Here is a 27,507-nt window from a genome sequence, read left to right on the forward strand (position 1 = left end):
ATGAACATATCTTTAGTTAATACCTGTTACGAAATCAAATTCATCTTCATGTTTAAAGTATTCTGTCACGAATTAAGTGTGATATTTAAATTTACCTAAATCACGTATCTATTTAAAAACTTATTTCATCAAAAACTGATATTTCCTTCTCTCAGTTACTATGAAGTAAATAATTATTTCTGATATATCTTTCAATACGGAAATATTAATTATGTTACTTAAAGGCAATCCATTTCAAATTTATAAAAATGTGTTAAAACCCAATGTCATTATTTTAGTTCAGAGTACTTTTTCAGAATATTGCTTCTTTGTAACATATCCTGAACAATATGCTAGCCAAAAGTATAGTTTTTGTTAGATTTGTACTGTAGTAATTCTAGTCAAGACAAAAGAACGACCTCATAAAACTTATAACACATTAACCATAAACTAAAGCCACTGTGACACGAACGCCAGCCTAGTGATATATATATATATTGTGTTCACGCAAACATATATATTGTGTTCACGCAAACGACGTGAATTAAATGTTTTATTACATTGTACTATGATTTGAAATACGATAATTGAATAACTTTGTTAAATATCTCATTACCATTTGTAGATTACAATTTTTTTTATTATTAATAATGTATAGTAATACCAAATTTGGGAATTTTATGAAAAGCAAACAAACCTTGTGATAACTCATCAAAGATACTATGTTTATGATTTGGTACGCCAGACTCACGTTTTGTCTACATAAGATTCATGAGTGGCAGTCAATCAAAATAGTTAGAAGCCAAAATCGAATGCAAAATTGAATAGCATTAAAAAGTTGTAACAAATGCGGCTAAGGCAATCTATGTCTGGGGTAGACAAACCTTGGTGTTTCGAATAATTCAAGAGAGAGGCGAAAAATACCAAAGGTATATTCAAACTCATAAGTCGAAAATAAACCGACAACGCCATTGCAAAAAGTAAAAAGACCAACAGACAAACAACAGTTCACAAATCACAACATAGAAAACTAAAGACTGAGCAACACGAACCCCACCAAAAACTAGGGGTGATCTCAGGTGCTCCAGAAGGGTAAGCAGATCCTGCTCAACATGTGGCACCCGTCGTGTTACTCATGTTAGTACAAACCCGGTGATAAGTTTAATTCGGTAGGTCACATTTGGGGAAAGGGGACGGGATTGTAGTTACGACAATTGGAACATATTCGTTGTCATCTTTGAAACGGATATTCCATAACGGTCAACAAACTCGTGATGGCGTCCGTAAATTTTACGAAGGGATGATTTCAACTTCACCAATTGGAACACTTGGTTTAATAGCTTCCTTGTGAGCAGCAACCATATATCAAGGAAATCATGATAGGAAATACAAGACATGGAATATCGTATCAACTGGGAGATATATACTCCGTATGCAGGCGCTGCTGGAATGTTGCTACATAGAAATGGAAAGTTCACTATTCAACATTTTATTAACATTAAATTTAGAGAAAAAGCACATATCAATAATATTTCATGTCAACACAAAAGTGCTAGGATGTTGATTCCTTCGTGGATGAAACATTCAGTCACTTAATTTGACAGTAACTTAAAATTGAGAATGGAAATGGGGAATGTGTCAAAGAAACAACAACCCAACCATAGAGCAGACAACATTGTATTCATAAGGATCATCGTATACTTTCTTAACAAGAGCTTGATTATAAAAATCACAGAAAACTAAAGACTGAGCAGCACGAACCCCACCAAAAACCGGGGGATCTCGGGTGCTCCGGAAGGGTTAGCAGATTCTACTCTACGTGTGGCACCTGTCGTGTTGCTCATGTAACATTATAACATTCTTTCAATTCTAAATTTATTTATTGAAAGCATAGATATAACGTTTCGTAGACAAAACGCGCGTATGAGCGAACAATAATTAGCAGGGTATAATTGACGAATTTTTGTTAAATTTCTTATCCTATTTCAGATACTACAGTCGGATCACAGTGAAGTTGATTACTGCATTTAACTGATGGATTTTCTGTATGTTTCAATATTCATCAGCACTAGTTATTCACATGCTAATCTTTTATAAACTAAATAACAATTTTGGTTTTAGTATTTTGTAGATTCAGCAATTATTGGATGTAAAAGCTTCGTAGTTATACCCCAAATAACTTTATAATGTAATCATTAATGGTATGTTCTTCCTGTAATGGAATATTTCAACATAATGTATTTTAGAATTAAAAATCCCTTAACCAGTCCTGGCTACCCCCGTTAAATCAACCTTTTTTTTAAATCCTTTTCCTTGGTGTGTTTTTTTTTTTCCATTTCGGAAACATGGATTTGTATGATGTCATAAAGGCAGAAGATATCAAGGAAGCAATAAAAAAATCACATGTCAATGAAAAGCACACAAAAAGAAATATAATAGTACACAACACTACACAGAAAACTAAAGTATGGGCATCACTTAAACCAGGCCTAAACAAGGATTGACCCAGTGTTTTCCAGAACGGTAAACTGATCCGGCCCCACACCCGTCAATCAGAATTGGCGAGTAAAAATTCAGTTATAAGTCGAATTCCAACCGGGGAGAAGAGGGTGAAATTATGGCTATGTCAAATGTAAAATATTCGTAGTCTGTGAAACAGTTATTTCATAATGGTCAACCAAATTATTGTGGCGTCCGTAAAACTTTCGAAATGATGACTTCAACTTTACAATTAGAACCCTTGGTTCAAAGCGTCTTTGTAAGCAGCAACCTCCTATCACCAAAGTCATGACAGGAATGACAAGCTCTCGAAAATCGTATCATCTTGGAGATTTATATTCCATATGCAGGCGCTGCTGGAATATCGCTTTAATAATGAAATAGACAGTTCACAATTGGAAATCTAAAATCATCTTATTCGTCGAAATGTGAAGTTCTCAATGACTCTGAAATCAATTGCTAAATGTTAATCTAGATATGTAGCAGACTAAACTTTATATTGGTATCCTTTATTTCAAGATAAGTTAGATGTGTTCAACAATGTCACCAAATTTCAGAATTTGTAAATGAGAGACTTTCATTAGAAGCGCATTTGTGAAAAAAGCCTCATATGGATAAAGCAGCAAGTTGACAAGAAGAGACACAAGGTTGATTCCCAATTAAAAGATAAGTCCTTTTAAACGCAACAAATGTGTTGTCATTTACAAAATCAAGCTTCTTGGTGGTGTTAGTTTCATAGAATGTTTGGTTGTATCAGAGGGCGTATTTTTTTTTACAAAGTATGATTTTCTCTTTCTAAACAATATATTTAAATGATGACCGTGTTTTTATGAATCCGAGTTGGACTAATTATTTCAATCCTCCTTTTGTCGTATAGCTTTTCGGGGTAAAGGGAAATTTCAATACTAGTAACCAGAAAGGTTTATATTTTATTTTCTAGGGTCTTCTGTAAAAGAAAAACTGAAAAAAGCAATGTGCCGAACACAATGACGGAGTGTTTTTTTGTTACCTTTTTCCTTGCTAAGAATCCTTTTAGATGCTAGATTAAATTTTCCAATTGTTTTAGAATGATTCTATATGAAACAATTTTTTGGGAATATGATTCCATACTTTAGAACTTTGAATAAAACAATGAATCAGATGTTTTGAATGTCCAGTAATACTTATCATCGTCATTTGAAAAGGTGGACAGGGTTTCCAATCCTCCGCTTTACTCCCAGACGAAAATCAGTCAGAGAAAACATGCTTTATTTACTGTATAAAGAAGAATTATGTTCTTTTTCTTTCTTATAATTTATATTCTTGTGTATTATTATGTCACTTGTATGTTTTTATGCGAAAAAAGTAAAATTACATGAGGATAATTTGTAAATTGAGGCCCCTCATTGGGGTGTCCAAGTGATCACATAATCACAATTGTTTTGCCAATATAATCACATAATCATTAAGTATTTTTTTTAAACAAGATAATCAAATAATCAAAAATACAGTCCTAGATTATCAAATAATCATGAAATAGTTGGTCTAGTAATCAAATAATCATTATAAAAACGGCTAAGTAATCACATAGTCAAAAACCCCATGAGGAGGCTCTAAATTGCATATGGTAAATCTTATGTAAATTTGAAGAATGACATAATTAGTGATTGTGTTATGACGATATATATGTAAATAACTTATTTATTACAACTTAAGCTAACGAAGTCGTTATCTAATAACAAGAACGGCATCAGTCATATACCACTTACGTTTGTCAACAATATAAATATAGATTCTACCACTGCATCGAGTGTGATACGATATTTATCCACTCGAGACAGTTAAATTTTCAAATTTAAAACGCGAGGCTCGCCGAGCGTTTTAAATATTTAAAATTTAACTGTCGAGAGTGGATAAATATCGTATTACACGAGATTTGGTGGTGGAATCTGTTTCTCTAATGATTTTCAAACAAAACGCAGGCAAATTTATTCCTTCTTTTCGAATGATCTGCAAAAAGATGTGTTCTTTCTATGTGACGTCATCAGGCATGGTCGCCTTTTTTCATGCCGTCACAATAGGAAATTCAGAGGAAAGCAAGAAAATTCGACGTCATAATCGGATTTTAACCAATGAAGAACTGAGATCAAACGAACCACACGTTGATTAAATTTTTTTATACAATGGGTGCAGAAAGGGATAAATTGACGAAGAATTAAAAAAAATATCTTATATCCATAATTCTTATTCAAGGGAAATAACCTAAGTCTGAACTGTGCAGATATAGTTTATGATCAGTGTGAAATAATCAAGATTTAGTATACACAGGTGTCACGTGACAGATATAGATCCGCAATAATTAAAACAGCAAATTTTATACGATTTTTATGTGATTTAAGAAAAATAAAGATAAAGTGGGGTTCAAGCCGAAATTTGTTTTTTTCATGGCCCTGCAACAAAGTTGTCGGTGCCATACAGTTTTACCCTTGTCCGTCATTCCGTCATTCCGTCATTCTGTCATTCTGTCATTCTGTCATTCCGTCATTCTGTCATTCTGTCGATAAGATAAGATAAGAAAACTTTATTTTGATTCGGCATAAGTTAAAAGACACAACACAAGCTCTAAGGAGCTTTTGACCGAATATATCCACGATCATTCCGTCATTCCGTCATTCCGTCATTCCGCAAAAAACCATTATACGCAATTTTTTTTCTAAACGCCTTCAGATATTGGGATGATTTTTGGTATGTGAGTTAACCACGATGAGTTACAGATCAAGTTTAAGTTTCGTTCCGCTCTGCTATTTTTTGCCGAAATTACGGGCTTTGGACTTTGATAAATTGTTGAAAATCACAGTTATACGGATTTTTTTTCTATACGCCTTCAGATGTTGGGCTGATTTTTTGGTATGTGAGTTAACCATGATCAGTAACAGATCAAGTTTAAGTTTCGTTACGCTATGCTAATTTTTGCCGAAATTACGGACTTTGGACTTTGATAAATTGTTGAAAATCACAGTTATCCGGACTTTTTTTCTAAAGGCCTTCAGATATTGGGCTGTTTTTTTTTGTATGTGATTTAACCATGATGTGTTACAGATCGAGTTTTAAGTTTCGTTCCGCTCTGCTGATTTTTGCCGAAATTAGGGGTTTTGGAATTTGAAAATTGTTGAAAATCACAGTTATACGGATTTTTTCTATACGCCTTCAGATATTGGGCTGATTTTTTGGCATGTGAGTTAACCATGATGTGTTACAGATCAAGTTTAAGTTTCGTTCCGCACTGCTAACTTTTGCCGAAATTACGGACTTTGGACTTTGATAAATTGTTGAAAATCACAGTTATCCGGACTTTTTTTCTATACGCCTTCAGATTTTGCACTGATTTTGATATGTGAGTCTACCATGATGAGTTACAGATCAAGTTTATGTTTCGTTCCGCTATGCTAATTTTCATGTCGTTTCAACACATCTTGTAAGATCTGCAGTACACCCACTTCCTGTTTGCTGATAGTTTGAAATTTAACTACTCATTGATCAAGGAAATTTTTCCTCAAACTGATATTTGTCTTGAGAGCTGGATACTATCCATGCATGTTTGTGTCCACATGTGTTGTTGAAATTGCAGATTTTTCAATTTTTTGAGACGGGGTCATTTGTGTCGTTCCGACACATCGGTTTTTTCCTGGATCAATTATCTACTGTTAAAAGAGATAACATATTCCACATAGGTAAACAATACCGTATGTTTAATGATCATTTATAAACAAAGACATAACATGGCCAAAAAGAAACAAAATACGACGAAACAAGAAAAGAAAGGAAAAAGGGGTAATACACCAATGAGACAGCAACTCAACAAGAAAAATAACCAAATAACATGTACATGTAGAGGACAACATGATAGTGTTTATACAATATGTCAAACCTAAAAATGTTCATGAAATATTGGTTAAAATATAGCTAAAACAATCAATGCTTACATCTATGTCATTTTTTCTCTGTATGTTATATATATAGCACACCCTTTATAACATATTTAATTCACGAAAATCGTTGTTTTGAGTGAATTAAATATGTTAATGAATTAACACACTCCTCTAAAAATAACAGAAGTTAACTCACTCGAAGATCAAAGGAAAAATTACCATTCATGTTACAAATTAAGATTAGCCATTTAAATGCAATTCTTCAAATTACGAAAAGCATCAAGATATGACATACAACAAATACTGATGAGAATCCACAGATGATTTATAACATACTTTTCTTAAATTCCTCGTTGATAAATTGATATATTAAGAATCTAAGGTTTCAACTCCATCAAGAAAAAGCTGACCTTAGATGAATTTGGAAATTCTTGTAGAGTCCCTTACGGTTCTATGTATTTGATATCATCCCCTGCTTTATATTTTGTTCAGTCAAGTTTGAGCGTTCCTGGTGAAGGTAAAACCAGGAAGGCGCTTCGGACGCACGCAGTTTATAAAGTGCTATTTCATTGGGAGAAATATATGGAAATGTGACGGCGTGAAACAAATCCAAAAAACTACACTCCTTGCAAGTAAAATGTCGGTAATAAGTTCCAAGAATTGTACATAGTACAAAGTTATTCTTTAGGTAATTAATTATACCAAATGCCTTATAAGTACAGTACCTGGATATTCACCTAGCATCAAGCAAACCATTATAACTGATTTATACTTGCTTAATGTCCAGTAGCAAATACTTCATGCATTTTCAGGACGAGAACAAATTAACTACTATTGCAACAAGTAGGATTTACATAGTAAATAGTCATTTGCTCATTGTTGAAGGAAATACAGAGACCTATAGTTGTTAACTCTTACGGCATTTGGTCTCTCGTGGATAGTTGACCCATTGGCATTCATACCCCATTTTGTTTTCTTTTTATATTATCCATCTGGATAGTAAAACGATATGGACTGCTGCACACATATATCCTATCAATTTTGGTTTTCAAGTTCGTATGATGAAAGAAAATAAACTAATTAACTCGTTTTATATTTAATGTAGCCTATTTGCTCGAAACCAAAGAGTCGAATCCATAAACAATCTTTAATTAAATTACCGTAAATAAATGTTTTGTATGAATATTTAACTTGGAGATTTCAGAAATGTCAATGCTGATTGCGTCAACAGAGAGGGTTCAAAAGGATGTCTTTTCTCAGAAACATCTATAGATAGCTTCAAGGTATTTGAAAGTAGGAGGACACGGGTCACCAAACACAACACTGGTAGCATCAAATCTACAGGATTGTCTGTTTTCACACACGTTAAATAACACATCTACCGAAAACTTTGTCAAACAAAAGTTATGTCTTATGATTCCATATGGACACGTGACTGTATTCCGACGTCCATAATTAGCATTTATAATCGACATCCTTCCGTGGTCTGGGCAGTTAACCGTTGTTACGTTACCTTCACATACGGTTACAGTTCCTAGAGAAATAAAGAAATAATCTATGTATAGATATACATACATGTATAATACTGTTCTTAAAGGTTATCAAATTATAATTTCATGACCCCGTCCTCTTAACCATCATGTTTGTACTTACATGAGCAACACGACAGGTGCCACATGTGGAACAGGATCTGCTTACCTTTCAGGAACACCTAAAGACCCCCACCCCCGGGTTTTGGTGTGGTTCGTGTTGCCAAGTCTTCAATTTTCTCTGTTGTGTTTTGTGTTCTGATGTCGTTTTTATGGTTTATTTGCCATGGCAATGTCAGTCAGTTAGTTTTCGAGTTGTGAGTTTGAATATCCCTTTGTTATCTTTAGTCTCTCTTTTAATGCCGTAGCAAAATCTTTAAATATTGTTTAATCGGTACTTACATTGATTTTGTTTAAAAAAAAAAAAAATATAATCAAATTACTGGGGGGGGGGGGGGGGGGTTACTTCCTATTATTGGGTATACGGGGATGTGCCAAAAATATGGGTCATAATGTTGCGAGATTTTATATAAATACGACCCTCCTTTTTAATGACATAGTATACTAAAATGCATTTACGATTGATAACTGTATATTGAAATGGGGTATGATCTACATATCATATATGAGAATGCTATTGAGAATCTTACATTATTAATGGTCAACTATTATATTAAATTAAATCAATTCATTTGAAAGTTAGCCTTTCAAATCAGTTCCCAAATGAACCCCGGATGTCAATTCATATATAAAAACTTATGGGTAGCTGTATATTTATAAATTATGAGTGATGATATCGATTTAGTGCTTATATAAGCATGAGTCATATTTAAAATATTGTATATAAGTATAGGTATAGGTCATTTTTTCTTAAATATTTATATAACTATAGGCACTGAATTTCAGTGAATAAAATATTAAAATGGGTAGGTTTTTGAGGCAAAAATGGCACGTCCCTACAAAAAAAATATCGAAGTAACCCCTTCCCCCTCCCGTGAACCAAATATGTATTACTATATATATATAAACAAGTCTAAATTGAAAACAACGTTCAAACCTATGATTGCGTTGGATAAAAACCGCAATTTTTATACGTGTGCATGTAAAACAAATTTCTTGGTAGAGAGGGCTCAATACAGCACAAACAACATTTTCCAAAAGACCAAAACAGTGAAAAGTATATTTTAACAAATCCCATTTGACTAACAGGTCGAACAACTGATGTTCTTAAACCCTGCTGACTGCCATTGACTATTGCCAAATAAATTGATCACGAGATGTAACATGGATCTTAATTATTAATTTAATACCAAACAGAAAATAATAAACTTGCGGAGAAGATGGTAGGTATACCGCAAACATGAGATTCAAAAATTTGTACACCATATCCGGATTTCGACAATTAATGTCTCTTCAGTGATGTTAGGGATCGAAACGGTATTTGGAAGGCCATATAATTATATATAGTTATGAGTACTTAATCCATGATCCTACATCCTGCCGATACTGACAACTGATATTTTGGTTGAAATCTGGATCAAAATCCTAATTAAGCACATCAACCGACTGTCATACAAGTTAGAGGTTTAGCTAGCTATAAAACCAGGTTTAATCCACCACTTTCTACGCAAGGAAATGCCTGTACCAAGTAAGGAATAATGACAGTTGTTTTCTACTCGTCAGATGTGTTTGAGCTTTTGATTGTGCTATTTTATAAAGGACTTTCCGTTTTGAATTTCCCTTGGAGTTTGGTATTTTTGTTATTTTACTTTTTGTAAAGATCACACAATAGTGGACATTTACTAAGTTTCAAGTTGATGTTACCAAACTGAAAACTTTATAGTAAACTATCTTATTTAATGAAATATTTAACCAAACTTAGAGCACAACTTGCTACGACACGGACGGACGAACAAAAACGCTGAAGAACACACAGACAAAAAAAAATAACTCGCCTTTTATCGCAGACGGGTCATATATTTTACTGCGGGAGTTATATGCATACTATACGTCACACCTACCTTCACAGAAATATTCCATTTCTAAATAACTGCTGGAGTTGGAACACGCGTTACCAAACACAGCATCCGAGGCAGTTAATTGACAGTTGTTTTTCCTGTTACATAGATCGTACATTTTCACCAAGGAATCCTCCGAAACACATTTTCCGTCTAGATCCCCTTTTGACCAACACGTGACAGCATCTGACCGACCATATTTCCCGCGGATTATCCGGATCGTTTCTCCCTTTCCACATCTTACACTTCCAGTTTCACCTTCACATAGTAGCTTACGATAACCTGCAATATATAAGGGGTTAATGTATTAAATAAAGAGGAGGGAGGGCGAATCAGTGTTGTAGCTTGACCCGAAACGTGTAGAGAGCATTTCAATTTCCCTACATCAGATTTAAAGTCCCCATTCCGACTGCACGTGGTGGCGTATTTAATATCTATTTTCACACCCGGCAAAGCCAAACGAACGCCCCTTTTAAGCTCGGGTTTTACTGTTGGATAGGTTCTGTATAGTTATAGTTCGTGCTGTTAACCACTGTCCCAGGTTACGGGAAGGGTTGAGAGCTCACAAACATGTTTAACTCCGCCACATTCTTTATGTGCCTGTCCCAAGTCAGGAGCCTGCATGTAGTTCAGCGATTGTCGTTGGTTCGTGTATATCTTATTTATTTTTCGTAAATTGTTTTGTTATGAATTAGCTATAGGCTGTCGGTTTTCTCAATTGAATTGTTTCATATTTTTCATTTTGGGGCCTTTTATAACCGACTATATGGTATGGGGTTTTCTCATTGTTGAAGGCCGTACGGTTGCCTATAATTGCTTACATCCATTTCATTTGAACTTTTTGTCTCATTGGCAATCATACCTCATCTCCTTATTTTTTTTATTCTGGTATATAAACCCCCCTTTCGGCAAATGCTTTTCTGTTTTACGGGAGAAGGTTAGTATATACCTATATATCCCAGTCCTATTCGTATTCAGGATCAAAACAAATTAATTAGATACAATAATTAGAGTTTACAAGATGCATGCATACATATTAAAACGGGTTATACTATGAAGTCTGGATCAAAGAATCAATGTATATATATGTCGGTAGGAAGAAAAGCACATGCACAGTTGGTTTCCATAAGAATGCCAACTGTCTGTTGAAAAACACGTCTAAACAAATATTAAGCATCAGTTTCACAGTTATGATCTCTTCTTTAAATCCGTTTTTTTTATAAAGGTACAATTTATGTATAGCTGACTATGCAGTATGGGTTTTGCTCATTGTTGAAGACCGTATGGTGCCATTTGGTCTCTGGTGGAGAGTTGTCTCATTGGCAATTATACCACATCTTCTGACTTTTATAATTAATCATTTTAATTCTACATTGCTGTGCCATTGAAGTATGTAATTTTCTACATCTAAATTAATTAAAACAATTATAAGTTTCCAAAAAAGCTTGTCTAGCTTTAGCATATATTAAATGTGAGCAGAAGTACGGGTGTCATTGCAAGTACTTGTTTTATTTCAGTTAAAGTGCGCTGATAGTGTTTTAAAACAAAATTGACATTAAAAACGAACATTTTTCCTTGGAAAGGAAGTCAACATTCAAAATTTTAATAGAAAATTGAGTACCAGAATTAAAATATTCCAGGAAACCATCGAGTTTTAGAGAGATGCAGTTTTGGCTTATATCTCAAAAACTAAAGCCGTTAAATCAAATCTGACCGGGTTAAAATTATCAACAGGTCAAGATCTATCTCCTGTGGAATTTTCAGAAAAGACGGAATACCCATTTTGAAGTCAATTTTTAATAAATTTCAAAGTTTATGGCTTATATCTTAGAAACTAAAGCAGTAAGAGAAAATCTGACTTCGGGTGGAATTGATCTGGAAGTCGAGGACTATTTCGAGGAGATTTAAAACAGTATAGATGACCCAAAAACAATAAGATCAACAAATAAGTAGGGTTGGCTGAAATCGTCAAATGAGCCCTAATAGGAGGGAGATGGTCGTTAGGGCTAATTGATGTAACATTTTGGGCTACAATATTTTACGTTTGGGTCAATGTCAATTCGACATTTGGTCTAAATGTTTAAAGTCCAAATTTGGATTGATCCTCCCATGAACAGGTAAACCACAGGTAAAATATCTATATTGTACAGATAAACCACAGGTAAAATATCTGTACAGGTAAACCACAGGTAAAATATCTATATTGTACAGGTAAACCACAGGTAAAATATCTATATTGTACAGGTAAACCACAGGTTAAATATCTATATTGTACAGGTAAACCACAGGTTAAATATCTATATTGTACAGATAAACCACAGGTAAAATATCTATATTGTACAGGTAAACCACAGGTAAAATATCTATATTGTACAGGTAAACCACAGGTAAAATATCTATATTGTACAGATAAACCACAGGTAAAATATCTATATTGTACAGATAAACCACAGGTAAAATATCTATATTGTACAGGTAAACCACAGGTCAAATATCTATATTGTACAAGTAAACCACATGTCAAATATCTATATTGTACAGGTATGCCACAGGTCAAATATCTATATTGTACAGGTAAACCACAGGTAAAATATATATATTGTACAGGTAAACAACATGTAAAATATCTATATTGTACAGGTAAACAACATGTAAAATATCTATATTTTATTTTTCTATATTAATATTCGACATGTTATAAATCAAATTTTATTTATAACACTTTTTTGTTTTATATAAAAATGAAGAGATGTGGTATGAATGCCAATGAGACAACTATCCACCAAAGATCAAATGAAATGGATGCAAGCAATTAAAGGCAACCGTACGGCCTTCAACAATGAGAAAAACCCATACCATATGGTCGGCTATAAAAGGCCCCGACATGAAAAATATGAAACGATTCAATTGAGAAAACTAACTGTACGTTTGCCAGACAGCGCCTGCTCCCTGCTTACCACGGGTTGTGGATGTGGTAGTTTATGCATTACAAGTCTTTATATCACTCAATATAGATTATACCTATGTATAACCAGTTTTGTTAAGATAAAAAGTGCAACCGAGCGATTATTGTAAAAGCTTGGTAATGGTTCTGAATTTGAATTAAATTTCTCAACTCATTTTCATTAAATGGTGTGACGCTTCAATATATAGATATAAGGAGATGTGGCATGATTGCCAATGAGACAACTGTCCACTAAAATTCAAAAAAAAATAATGAAGTGTATTTTTAACAATTATATGCAACCATACGCCCTACAACAATGAGAAAACCCCATACCGTATAGTAAGCTATGAAAGGCCCGACATGATAAATATAAAACAATTCAATTGAGAAAACTAATAGATATAAGAAGATGTGGTATGAGTGCCAATGATCAACTCTCCATCCAAGTCAAAATTTATAAAAGTAAACCATTAAAGGTCAAAGTACGGTCTTCAACACGGAGCCTTGGCTCACACCGAACAGCAAGCTATAAAGGGCCCCAAAAATGACAAGTGTAAAACCATTCAAACGGGAAAACCAACGGTCTAATCTATATAAAAAACGAAAAACGAGAAACACTTATGAACCACATCAACAAACGACAACTACTGAACACCAGATTTCTTTTTTTTCAAACTAACATGGTTTCCCAATGACTGGATTTTGATGTAGATTGTATCTTAAAATATTTGTTGATAAATATCTTACATGTAATGTCATAACAAATATAAATATATTTTACCGGCAATTTACCTGTACATGTAAAGAGAATAATAATCCCAAATGTAAACTTGACTTATTTTTTTTTAGCCCAAATGATATATAGTCAAAAGTTATATTACCATGGCCACGCTTATGATTTAGCCATGCTATCTTTTGCCCGCTATCTATAATATGAGTTATTTGCCTGTAAATGATGATTTTTACCATTTTTGCATATTTTACATTAGAAAACTATAGTTTGGACGGTAAATGTGTTCATCAAAATATGATCTACAAAGAAGTCGACATCGACAAATCGTCAATGAAACACTTTTAGGAGTTATTGCCCTGGAAAGACTCAATTTTTGCGTTTTTTGTAGAAACTATAATAAATAAATGGAGAGAAAATGTAACACGCAAAACTGCTTAGTAAAAGATGATTTACAAAATTCAACTTGGCTGAAATTATTAATTAACTGCTTATAGGAATTGTTCTCCTTAAAGATGTTTTTTCACTTATTTTTTTTGTCAGAAACCATTATAGATAGAGAGAACTTGTAAATTGCAAAGATGCTAACCACAATAAGAGATACAAATAAGTCGAACATGACAAAATTGTCAACTTCTCTTAGAAGTTAATGCTCCTGCATTACAATTTTTATCCATTTTACATCTTTTTGTCCAAAAATAGATAGATAGAGAGCAATAACATATAGCATAAATGTTCAGCAAAATAAGATTTGCTAAAAATAAGTGAACATGGTTGAATTTGTCAATTGACCCCTAAGAGGAATTATTGTCCTTGAATGATGATTTTTTTTCTTCTTCGTTATTTGCATAAACTAAAAAACAGTAAGCAGCAAAATGTTCTACACAATAAAATCTTAAAATCAGTGATCATGGACGAAATTATCACACTAGTTATATAATGCATGACATTTGTATCTCAAAAACTTTAATAGATAGGTATAAACTGTAATCAGTAAACATATTATCAGCAAAACAACAACTACAATAATGTCACTATATAAAGTTTATAAATAAACAAACATAACTGATTGCAATAAAAGATGAAAATAAGTATCGAAACGGCACAGTTTTACCAGGTAGGTGATTTAGGCTCTTGGAGTCTCGGTCTGACAAAACATGGAACATGGACTACTTTACATGGAAGATAAGACCAGGACTAATTTACCTATACAAAAGCAAAAGACCAGGACTAATTTACCTATAGGAAGCAAAAGACCAGGACTAATTTACCTATAGGAAGCAAAAGACCAGGAATAATTTACCTCTAGGAAGCAAAAGACCAGGACTAATTTACCTCTAGGAAGCAAAAGACCAGGTTACCTATAGGAAGCAAAAGACCAGGACTATTTTACCTATAGGAAGCAAAAGAACAGGACTAATTTACCTCTAGGAAGCAAAAGACCAGGACTAATTTAGCTCTAGGAAGCAAAAGACCAGGACTAATTTACCTCTAGGAAGCAAAAGACCAGGTTACCTCTAGGAAGCAAAAGACCAGGACTAATTTACCTATAGGAAGCAAAAGGCCAGGACTAATTTACCTATAGGAAGCAAAAGAACAGGACTAATTTACCACTAGGAAGCAAAAGACCGGGACTAATTTACCTCTAGGAAGCAAAAGACCGGGACTAATTTACCTCTAGGAAGCAAAAGACCGGGACTAATTTACCTCTAGGAAGCAAAAGACCGGGACTAATTTACCTCTAGGAAGCAAAAGACTGGGACTAATTTACCTCTAGGAAGCAAAAGACTGGGACTAATTTACCTATAGGAAGCAAAAGACTGGGAAACATTTTTACAGTTTGGTAAAACTATATATGTTAGTTATGCTATTTTACTTCAATAATATGTTTCTATACAGCTTCATTTCTTAGAAAATGTTGTATTTATTATTCCAATTTTATTGCATGATTGATTGTTGTTTGCTAAACTTCAAGTGGTAGATAATTCTTGCAGTATTCAGAGATATGTTCAAATTGATCATAAACTCTTTAAAAAAAAAAAAATTAATAATTACAAAAGTTCATGTTATCTATCTTGATAGGAAAATAAATCCCATCAAAATTTCATTTCTTAGCCAATCCTTTATACTTGCATTTTTTAAATTGTATAATGAATATTTGAATAGTAAAATCATGAAAATCAAGTTTCCATGTTATAAACATGATAAAAAAATGTACACCTACCAAAAATATTACTTATAAATATAAGAACATGTGGTATGATTGCCAATGAGACAACTCTACACCACAGACCTGATGACATAGAAGTTAACAACTATAGGTTACCTTTCGGTCTTCAACAATGAACAAAGCCTACATGTATACCGCATAGTAAGTTATTAAAGGCCCCGAAATGACAAATGTTCAACAATTCAGACGTGAAAACTAACGGTCCGTAGTATGTACGAAACAATTAACAGACAAACAAAAAATAAGAAAAAAACTTATGATATACTTCACATACAGCAACAAACGACAGCCACTAAATTACATGCTCTTGACTAGGGACAGGCATATACAGAATGTGACGTGGCTAACTTATGTTGCAAGCCCCTAATCTTGGATAATGATGCAACATCACAAGAACAAACAATAAAAATCAGCTGAAAAGGGTTTATTCCATCAGATCGATACAAAACACAAACAAAAACCCCAACTCATAAAACACAACAGACACAAAGTACTGACGCAGCCAATGAAAGGCAGTTGAAAACCAATAACAACTAACAAAAAAATAAGTATCTAGACTATTGTTTGTATTAAATGATATTCTCTCAGAACAAAGAAGAACTTTTATAGTTTAATTGAGGACATTGCCAGCTTAGCCCTAGGAAAATAAATACGTGGACTTTTACAACTGACAATACTAGTAAATTATGTAACCATGGACTTCACATACTACCAATTTGTGTCCGCCCAGACACATTTTACCAGAACTAATCTATTGCTTACAAATGGTCTTCGACTATCAAAAAAACTTCAACACCATATGGTGAGCTCTAAACATTCTTATTTTTTATACGCTGCAAATAATTTTAAGTCGTTTGCCGAAAATAAAAGTTTGTATAAAAGAAATCAACATGGGATTATGTTTAACAGATAATTGTGTATAAAATAAATCAACATAGAATTTCGATCAACAGAGACATTTATATAGAATAAATCATCACGGAATTCCGTTCCTCATAGACGTTTGTATAGTATAAATCAAGATGAAATTTCGTTCAACAGATACGTTTGTCTAAAATAAATCAATACCGAATTCCGTAAACAGCGATGTTTGTATAAAATAAATCAACATTGAATTTCGTATTGGTAAAAGAGACATTAAACCGTGGCGGATGCGTAGGGTTTTCGAATAATGAGAAGGGCCCACTGAAATATAGGGGACAGTCGAAATAAAAAAATATGTCCCAAAAACACAATTTGTCGGTCATATAGCCTACAGATTAGCCTGGTCCCCTCATCCCCTTAAATACATCGGCAACCACTGAAAACAATTATTTACTGGCACATAACTTATGGCAGGTATATATGTGGCTGATCAATTATTACATATGGCAACATATGATCCACTAAAATATAAGGAAATGGGCAACGTTTAATGGCACATGAGTATAATGGAATATTTTCTTTAACTGAAAGGAAATGTTTTAAACAAATGTTAAATTTAATATTTTACTTACTGTCTGCTTGTTGAAACACGATACATACAATCACACATTGCCAGATAAAGTCCATTATAACGTGGAATGCATGTCAACATTTAATTGTTTTTATGCAAATTAGCTACATTTATAAATGCGTTTTAATTAGTAAACATGATGTATTTATAGTCAAAAGTATAACCAGACCAGGACATGATCTGTCAGAATGTAATGAAATTTAATTATTTATTATTCACTTTGTACGTAATACCACGTTCCCATGATCTCTGTCACATTAAGAAAATGGGTCATTGTGTACGTCAATGAGACAGTAACCATACGACAAAAACAAGCAAAAGACCCATAGAAGGCAGCAACAATAGACATACAATATGTTAATGATTATAACGGTCAGAAAAATTCCCCCCCCCCAAAAAAAAAACCCACCCACTGACAACCATTAATATATAAAAAAGACCACATGCATCTGTTGACATTCGAACTACCGTGGACTTAGTCCCATCGAAATTGCTGTGATACAGGAAGGACTTTTTGCGGACTTGCTGAACTGTCCGTACACGTCGGACCGTGGACTAAGTGCGTTGATGATTAGGACATCGGTATACACAGCATTACTAAAACGATTTTGTCAATATGTTTTTCATTGTATCAACCTCAGCGCTAAAATTTTGTATACACTTGCAAATCCAGTTGAAAAGTCGAATGACTCGTCGTAGGTCTTGAACTGACGTTGGCGATGGCATATCCAAAAAACACTTCCACGGCCAGGACAAAAATCACTTCCACGATCAGGACAAAAATCACTTTCACGATCAGGAACTGGTTGAATACTGTCTTTTGGTATCGGGTGTCCAAGGAATTCAAAATATTCTTGTGCGAATGTACATTTTTTCGGTACTCGTTTTAATCCGGCAATGGCATGATAAAGATAAAGATATTTGTATTCCAATTAATTCTATATATTTAAAGGGCCTATGATGAGCAAGGTAATTTATTACAATGATTTTGCAAGACGATTATATACTGCGGTTAAATCAGAAATGTGATTTTCAAATGCTTCCGATACATACAACAAAAATATACCCACACCCACTAAAAACTTATATCAAGACAACACACAAAAGAACGTGCCACTAATCCACCAATTCATGTATATATATATGTATATATATTTCGGCTTAACAAGAAGGCTATTTGTTAAGCCGAAATATTTGTCAACACGATTTAATAACAACATCTTCGTATAATACCATCTTATATAAGTATCGTTGTGCAAATCTCTAGACTTATATAATTTTTTCCTTATCTGCACAGTATCGTCTATTCTAGACGATCCGGTACATAGTAAATTTGCTGGTTGGTCCTTTTTATAGACTTCTATATTTATATATATATAAATTCCTCTAAATAACAGCCCAACAATGTTAGATCTGTAAATTTGCGGAAGCAAATTTTTTTTCTTCCCTGGCCGGGTTTCGAACTCATGCTACTGAGATATCGTGGCACCAAAATCGCGTACTGTGTTACAACTCTAGATTCTACTGACGAGAAAAGGTAACACTAGGTCACCGAAAGCTGAATTTCTAGTTCAGTCTAGGTGGCCGAGTTGTCTAGAGCGCTAGACACAGTGCAGGCGGTGTTGTCTCGGTATCTCATCAATAGCATGAGTTCGAATCCCGGCGAGGGAATAACAAAAATTTGCTTCCGCAAATTTGCAGATTTAACATTGTTGTGCTGATATTTAGAGTAATTATGAATATAGTATATGCTTTCAGCCGTGTGTCACCTTAACTGGTGATCCAATGAATGGATCTGTCGTAGAGTTGTCACTTGTTGAGTCGCACTTATATATATAAACGCCTAAAAAGTGTACAAAACAACACCAATATTAAAAAAAGGAAACATTAAATGTAATTATCTATAAATATTTCGGATAACAGATATCCTTCATCAGTATGGTTATGATGTAGAATTAATCATATAAATCTATTCTGATTTAACTACAATTAACAATTTTGAAATTTATACAATTAAAACCGAACACAACAACGCTTGTACGATTCTAAAATTTCAAAAATGACTTAGTTAAGGTATTTACAACAGAGACTGCATAGATATGCTACTAACAAAAATAGTAATGTGCGATATCAACTGGTACATTTCTAAAATTTCACAGGTGACGAAAGTTAAGATATTAAAACAAAGACTGCGTAGAAATACATTCCCAATGAACAGCACTGACCGTTTTGAGCTGGTCTAATGCTCAATTTCAAATTTGACGACGGAAAAGTGTTTCAACAGAGGCTGCGTATTTACACATCCCAAATGAATAGCAGTTTTATAATGATTGAAAAAAATTAAAAAGGTTAAGTAATTGAACGTGGCTGCGTGCTTATACATCTCAAGTGAATAGAATGAATGGCACCCTGCGATTTAAACTGGTATAAGTTTAGAATTTTAGAGTTTACAAAGGTAAAGGAATAGCTACAGAGACTGCGTAGTAATATGAAATTTAACCCAATTGAAAAGCACTGCGCGAATTAGAACTACATCTTTTCATTGATCCCATTTGGTGCCGAAGTTTTTAATTTTCTTATCCAAAATCTTTCCCGAGCGATTCTATCCTCCCTAGACCAAGCAGTGTTGTGGTCTATGATTGTAATGGTCAGTCGATTGACATCTGCCATAGTGTGGCCAGGGGATCTCAAATGTCGACTGAGAGGAAGATCTGGCTTGCATTCATGTTCGCTACGATGGCCGTTCATGCGTTTGTGAAATGGCGGTTCTGACATATATATATCGTTTGGGCTTGTATTATATTTGCCTTCGGGTTTATATGATCCGTTCATCCTATTTCGACTCTTTCAAAATTCAAGAGTCTATCCTAAATTGAGTTAAATTATATGGCCTTCCAAATACCGTTTCGATTCCTAACATCACTGAAGAGACATTAATTGTCGAAATCCGGATATGGTGTACAAATTTTTGCACCTCATGTTTGCGGTATACCATCTTTTCCGCAAGTTTATTGTTTTCTGTTTCTAAATTAATAATAAGATCCATTTTATTACATCTGGTGATCCGTTTATTTGGCAATCGCCAATGGCAGTTAGCAGGGGTTAAGAACATCAGTTGTTCGACCTGCTAGTCAAATGCGTTTTGTTAAAATATACTTTTTCACTTTTTTGGTCCTTTGGAAAATGTTGTTTGTGCTGTATTTAGACACCCCTACCACGAAATTCGTTTTGCATGCACACGTATAAGAATTGCAGTTTTTTATCCAACGCAATCATAGGTTTGAACGTTGTTTTCAATTTAGACTTGTATATACATAAATATATTTACACAACTCGTCTAAACATCAGCCCAACAATGTTAGATCTGTAAATTTGCTTTCGCAAATTTTTTGTTCTTCCCTCGCCGGGATTCGAACTCATGCTACTGAGATATCGTGACACCAAATCGCCTGCACTGTATCCGACGCGCTAGACCACACGACCACCTAGGCGTCACAAAAATAAAGCTTTCGGTGGCCGGGTGTTAATACCTTTCCTCGCCAGTTTTAATCTAGCGTCGTAATACAGTACATGATATATAAGGCATGAAGATGGAATTGTTACAGATCAGCTGAAATATCTATTGTAAAGGATCCTACAAATTAATGCAAGATACAGTCACAGAAATAATTATATTTATAAGTACGTCTGAACCAGTGACAACTCTACAGTATATAGAATATAGCGCTGGACATGAGGCTAAGCGATTGGTGCTGTAGTGTATCAAAGGTGTGAGTTCGAATCCCGTTGAGGGACAAAAATTTGTCAGCATAAAAGTCTAATTCTAACACTGTTGGGTGTAATTTTCAGACTTATATAAATATTTGTATTAACCCTGCGTCTCAAACACACTGAGATCCAGTGGGCATATATATTGTATGGTTGTCACTTGCTTAGACTTGTTTGTATGATATACTTATTTCTAGTGACTGTATAATGAATTGAATCATTATCCCATACGGTATATAAAAATTGTTGAGTTAGATTGCTGACAAATAACAAATACATTGTGTATTTAATAATAATATAACATCTTCACACGCTTAAAACACATGTCTTATGTCTATCTCTAGATTCGCCTTACGTGACAAGGTAACACTACGACTATTGAAGTTATATTTTTATATAGCGGATGTGGTCGTGTGGTCTAGAGCGCTGGACATGAGGCTAAGCGATTGGTGCTGTAGTGTATCAAAGGTGTGAGTTCGAATCCCGTTGAGGGACAAAAATTTGTCAGCATAAAAGTCTAATTCTAACACTGTTGGGTGTAATTTTCAGACTTATATATATATATATATATATATAAGTGCCTAAGAATGTAACTTTAACACACTAATGAGTGTTATAAAATTAGTTATTATATTTTATATTATTCACGCAATATTTCGCTAAATAAATTAGCTTCATCGGGCGTGTGCATCTCTCAAGGTGAAATCGGATGCATGACAAAAAAATATTTTTGTAGCTTGAACTACACAAAATTTGAGTAAAAGTTTAACAAAATTTATTGATGTTCTATAAAAAATCTATGTTTGTAAATTGTCTAGAAAAATATTTTTTCCGCTTATTGTACATAGCAATTCTTAAATCAAAACAAATAGTTGTTTTAGTTAAATAGAATGAAGTTCAGGATTTATTCCTTTGGTTTTGGGTAGAACTGTTTTTCATCTCTCTCATTAAGTCCATCAGGTTCAAGAGTACGTAGCTGATGCATCCAGAACCTTTCTCTCTGTTTTCTCCTTTGGGAGTCCCAATTTTGGTTTACCTCAATTATTTGAAAGGTGATATTTTCAAAAGTATGCCCTGTTCTTAAGAGGTGTCTCGTAATTGGACAGTTTCTTCCTTTTGTATAAAAAGACCGGTGATTGTTAAGTCTGATGTTGAATTTCGTTTCTGTTTCACCAACATACTGCAGCTTGCAAGTTCCACAAGTAAGAATATAAATACTATTTTCCGTTTTGCAATTAGATGTAACATAAATGTTGTATCGCTGCTTTGTTACTGTGCTGCTGAAAGAGTGGTCAGTGTCGCCAACACTGACCACTCTTTCAAATTGTTGTATGGCTTTCCAAATACTGTTTCGATTCCTAACATCACTGAAGAGACATTAATTGTCGAAATCAGGATATGGTGTACAAAAACCTTTGCACCTTTTGTTTGCGGTATATCATCTTTTCCGCAAGTTTATTGTTTTCTGTTTAGTATTAAATTTATAATTAAGATCCATTTATTACATCGGTGATCCGTTTATTTGGCCATCGCCAATGGCAGTCAGTAGGGTTTAAGAACATTTGTTGTTCGACCTGTTAGTCAAATGCGATTTGTTAAAATATACTTTTTCACTTTTTTGGTCTTTTGGAAAATGTTGTTTGTGCTGACTGTATTTAGACCCCTCTAACAAGAAATTTGTTTTGCATGCACACGTATAAAAATTGCGGTTTTTATCCAACACAATCATAGGTTTGAACGTTGTTTTCAATTTAGACTTTATCAATACATGCATAAATTTTATCGACACAGTTAATCTAATATGTTGCCGCCTCTGTCAAGCACTACCCTGGATTTCTTTACAATTTTATTTATAACTTCATGGAGGACTCAGATGTACATGGCTCATTCATCCATCATATTTTCCATAATCCACTGCCTGCATATTACTTCAGATAGTCAAAATCCAACAAAAAAAAAACCCTGTAGTTAGCTATAGTTGGTGAGTCGATGTCGTGACACTGCTTTAGGTATTAATCATAATTTGAGTCGCCTATATATTTGGTTTTGAGCTTCCATTTTGAAAATCACAGGGTGAGGTGGGTTAACTACTCCTTGACCTTACCACCAACCGTATGTTCTGAAATGTTAAATTAACTGTGTATGAGTAAATAATGTAGTTATCATGTCGATATTGATAAAGAATTATAAATTCTAATTTCCTTTTGGCAATTCCATTTAAGTTTTCGTCATTTTTAGAGGAGATTATTTTTTGAATCAGTGCAGTATTATCTCAGAAGTTGTTACAGATGCATTTTTAATGTTTTTACCGTTTAATTGTTAAAGGGTGTGCTATTTTCAAGTAAGAAGCTCTCCAATTCTACAATGTATAGCTTTAAAAACTAGAGGCTCTAAAGAGCTTGTGTCGCTCACCTTGGTCTATATGCATATTCAACAAAGGACACTCTCCAACATTGTAGAAGATAATAGAATTAATGACACAAATCTCTGTTTTTTTTTTATCTTATATTGCTGATCATTGAAGTCTTTTTAGTTTCTCTCTATCTTATTTAGCTTTTGCTCCAAACACAAAAGAGGGTAAAAAAAATTGCTAATTTAAGGGCAATAACTCCTATAAAGAGTAACAGTCTACTAATTATATCAGCAAAATTTGACTTGTTAGTAAGTCTTGTCTTGCTTATCATTTTTTATTATTTAAGTTTCTATCTATCTATTATAATTTTTATCATATAAGGCAAAACGCAAAAAAAATGGTAAAAATCGTCATTAAAGGGCAATAACTCCAATAAGGAGTCGTCGGACAATTTCCGCCATTTGTCTTAATTGTAGATCTTGTCTTGGTGATCATATTTATATATTTAAGTTTCTTTCTATCTATTGTAAGTTTTAAGATATAAGACAAAAACTAAAGTTTCTCTCTATCTATTATAGTTTTCAAGATAATAGGTAAAAATCGAAAAAAAAGTGGTAAAATTTGTCATTTAAGGGCAATAACTCCTACAGGAAATCGTCTGACAGTTTTGACGTATATGGAGAATTGGTAGAGCTCAACATTCGGAACAATTTTACCTTTTTCAGATTTCCTCTATTTATAACGGTTATCAGAATAATAGACAAAACTTGCATTTTACCCCATATGTTCTATTTTTAGCCACGTTGGCCATCTTTGTTGGCAGGCGGGGTCATCGGACACATTTTTAAACTAAATACCCTAATGATGATTGTGGCCAAGTTTGATTCTATTTGGTTCAGTAGTTTTGGAGGAGACGATTTTCGTAAAGGATAACAAAAATTTACAAAAAAATGTTAAAAATTGACTATAAAGGGCAATAACTCCTTAAGGGGTCAATTGACCATTTTGACCATGTTGACTTATTTGTAGATCTTAGTTTGCTGTACATTATTGATGTTTACAGTTTATCTCTATCTATAATAATATTGTAGATAACAACCAAAAACTGCAAAATTTTCTTAAAATTACCAATTCAGGGACAGCAACCCAACAACGGGTTGTCTGATTTGTCTAAAAATTTCAGGGCAGATAGATCTTGACCTGATGAACAATTTTACTTCCGTCAGATTTGCTCTAAATGCTTTGGTTTTAGAGATAAAAACCAAAATCTAGATTTTACCCCTATGTTCTATTTTTAGCCATGGCGGCCATCTTGGTTGGCGGGCCGGGTCGTTGGACACATTTTAAACTAGATACCCCAATGATGATTGTGGAGTTGTTTGGTTAACTTTGGCCCAGAAGTTTCAGAGGAGAAGATTTTTGTAAAAGTTAACGACGGACGACGGACGTCAAGAGATGAGAAAAGCTCACATGGCCCTTTGGGCCAGGTGAGCTAAAAAGTCAGTTCACAGCAAGGAATCATCATTGTTTTAAATAACATTGTGTATATAGACTAGTTTAAAGACTCAAATTGACTGCAGACATCTCAAGAATCTAATGACTTTTTGCTAAATATATATGCAAGTCCTGAAGACCTCTTTTCGGAAAATGTTTACGAATTTCATCGTTGGAATTAGAATTACGTTTTTACAAATGTGCATCTTAAGAGGATCGACAGAAAGTTATAGTAGAATGGTTATAGCGATATTATACTGCTCAATGTACTTACGAGGATCGACAGAAAGTTATAGTAGAATGGTTAAAGCGATATTAAACTGCTCAATGTACTTACGAGGATCGACAGAAAGTTATAGTAGAATGGTAATAGCGATATTAAACTGCTCAATGTACTTACGAGGATCGACAGAAAGTTATAGTAGAATGGTTACAGCGATATTAAACTGCTCAATGTACTTACGAGGATCAACAGAAATTTAAGTTATAGTAGAATGGGTATAGCGTTATTAAACTGCTCAATGTACTTACGAGGATCGACAGAAAGTTATAGTAGAATGGTTATAGCGATATTAAACTGCTCAATGTACTCACGAGGATCGACAGAAAGTTGTAGTAGAATGGGTATAGCGATATTAAACTGCTCAATGTACTTACGATGATCGACAGAAAGTTATACATGTGTAGTATAGAATGGTTATAGCGATATTAAACTGCTCAATGTACTCACGAGGATCGACAGAAAGTTATAGTAGAATGGATATAGCGATATTAAACTGTTCAATGTACTTACGAGGATCGACAGAAAGTTATAGTAGAATGGTTATAGCGATATTAAACTGCTCAATGTACTTACGAGGATCGACAGAAAGTTATAGTAGAATGGTTATAGCGATATTAAACTGCTCAATGTACTTACGAGGATCGACAGAAAGTTATAGTAGAATGGGTATAGCAATATTAAACTGCTCAATGTACTTACGAGGATCGACAGAAAGTTATAGTAGAATGGTTATAGCGATATTAAACTGCTCAATGTACTTACGAGGATCGACAGAAAGTTAAAGTAGAATGGTTATAGCGATATTAAACTGCTCAATGTACTTACGAGGATCGACAGAAAGTTATAGTAGAACCCAGAATAAAAAAGAACAACAGACTGGTTTATACAACAACAATAAACGGAAAATAATAACAGCAACTGAAGACAATCATTGTTTTTTTTTTATGTCATTGGCTATTTTGTCGGCGCCGGAAACGGAAGCTAATTTTTCCGTTAAATAACGATTTTGTTAACAGATACATTCAAAGAACTGACTATTATTCCAAAAGTAAATTTATTTGAAACATTTTTGATTTTTGATTTTGAAGCTATGTGATTGATTTGTTAGATTGTACAAGGATTTGTATAGTTACTATACAAATCCTTGGAATGTATAATGTTTTATCAAATTAATATGTAATGAGATTTTTAACTTTTATTTTTTAACAACGTACAGTTTTTTATGATGACAATCCTATGAATTAGTTATAATATTAATTTTAGGAATTATTATTGCCTAAATTCAGTCATCTGTACATAATTAAATGCTTCCTTATGTTCTAAGGTGTATATAGTTGCTACAATTATACCCTATGGGTAGTGCTCCACAATTAATGGAGGAATATACAAGAAACTGAACTGAACAGTTAAAACATAAGAGATTTTAGTCTTATGCATATGATGTAGCATTAGACTGTGACTTATTTTAGAAGTAATGTCAACTACATGTTTTGATATGATTTCAATATTGTTACAAATGGGTGCTCAATATTTTTATTTTTATTTCTTTTTACAAAATCTTATTTTCACTTGGACTTATAAATGTTCTTAAACGATTATATGTATTTCAGATAATGTTACTGTTATCTTATTTAACTATATGAGTAATGATTTGATTCTTTCATGTTGACTCACACATTTTCGTAGTACTTTTCAAAAGTGAAAATTAAAATTCACGCTTTACAAAGAATCGGCAAAATAACATAATTCACTATATTGCCGATGCCTGAAAAATAGCCATTACTATAGAATTATATTATATTGTCGGCTTTTATTAAGATATTTTAAACAGAGCCGGCAAAATAACATATTTTACTGGCGCCGGCAAAATAGCCACTGCCGTTTTTTAAGTTTCACTTTAATTCATAAAAGTGCATTTTTTTCAGAAATTGAAAGATACTGCATGTCAATCCCTTTAAAGATGTTTAAAAGTTGTTGATGATTTTATGCATGAAAGTTTTCACTGATAGCTCACGTCAAGGATTTGTATAGTGAGAAGGATTGGAATCTCGCGGTATATCGACACCTCTCGCGTATCGTGAGATGTTGCGTACTCGCCACTATAAATTTATACGCGCCTGTTAGCAAATATCCGGTCGAACAGCGTGTATTGCAAGATAATCATTTCTGACTTGTTTGTTGTTAGGTTTAGTTTGTTTTAGCATCTTTGATCAATATTTTGTTTTAATTCGCAAAGATATCACGATTCCTTCTGAGTATGTCATATTGAGGACC

The 27,507-nt window shown here is 33.6% G+C and overlaps 1 protein-coding gene across 2 annotated transcripts in view; it reads left to right on the forward strand.

Annotated features, from left to right (window-relative positions):
• Positions 1 to 5,894, forward strand: part of LOC127699802 (uncharacterized) — a 41,979-nt gene extending 36,085 nt beyond the window's left edge. For both annotated transcript variants that reach the window (XM_052203161.1, XM_052203162.1), the window contains one exon: positions 1,969 to 5,894. In XM_052203161.1, the coding sequence (XP_052059121.1) occupies positions 1,969 to 1,991 (23 nt within the window). In that variant the 3' untranslated portion in view covers positions 1,992 to 5,894. The remainder of the gene's footprint in view (positions 1 to 1,968) is intronic.
• The last annotated feature ends 21,613 nt before the right edge of the window (positions 5,895 to 27,507 follow it).

This window comes from Mytilus californianus, unplaced genomic scaffold (assembly GCF_021869535.1).
Source record: "Mytilus californianus isolate M0D057914Y unplaced genomic scaffold, xbMytCali1.0.p SCAF_41, whole genome shotgun sequence".
Lineage (NCBI taxonomy): Eukaryota > Metazoa > Mollusca > Bivalvia > Mytilida > Mytilidae > Mytilus > Mytilus californianus.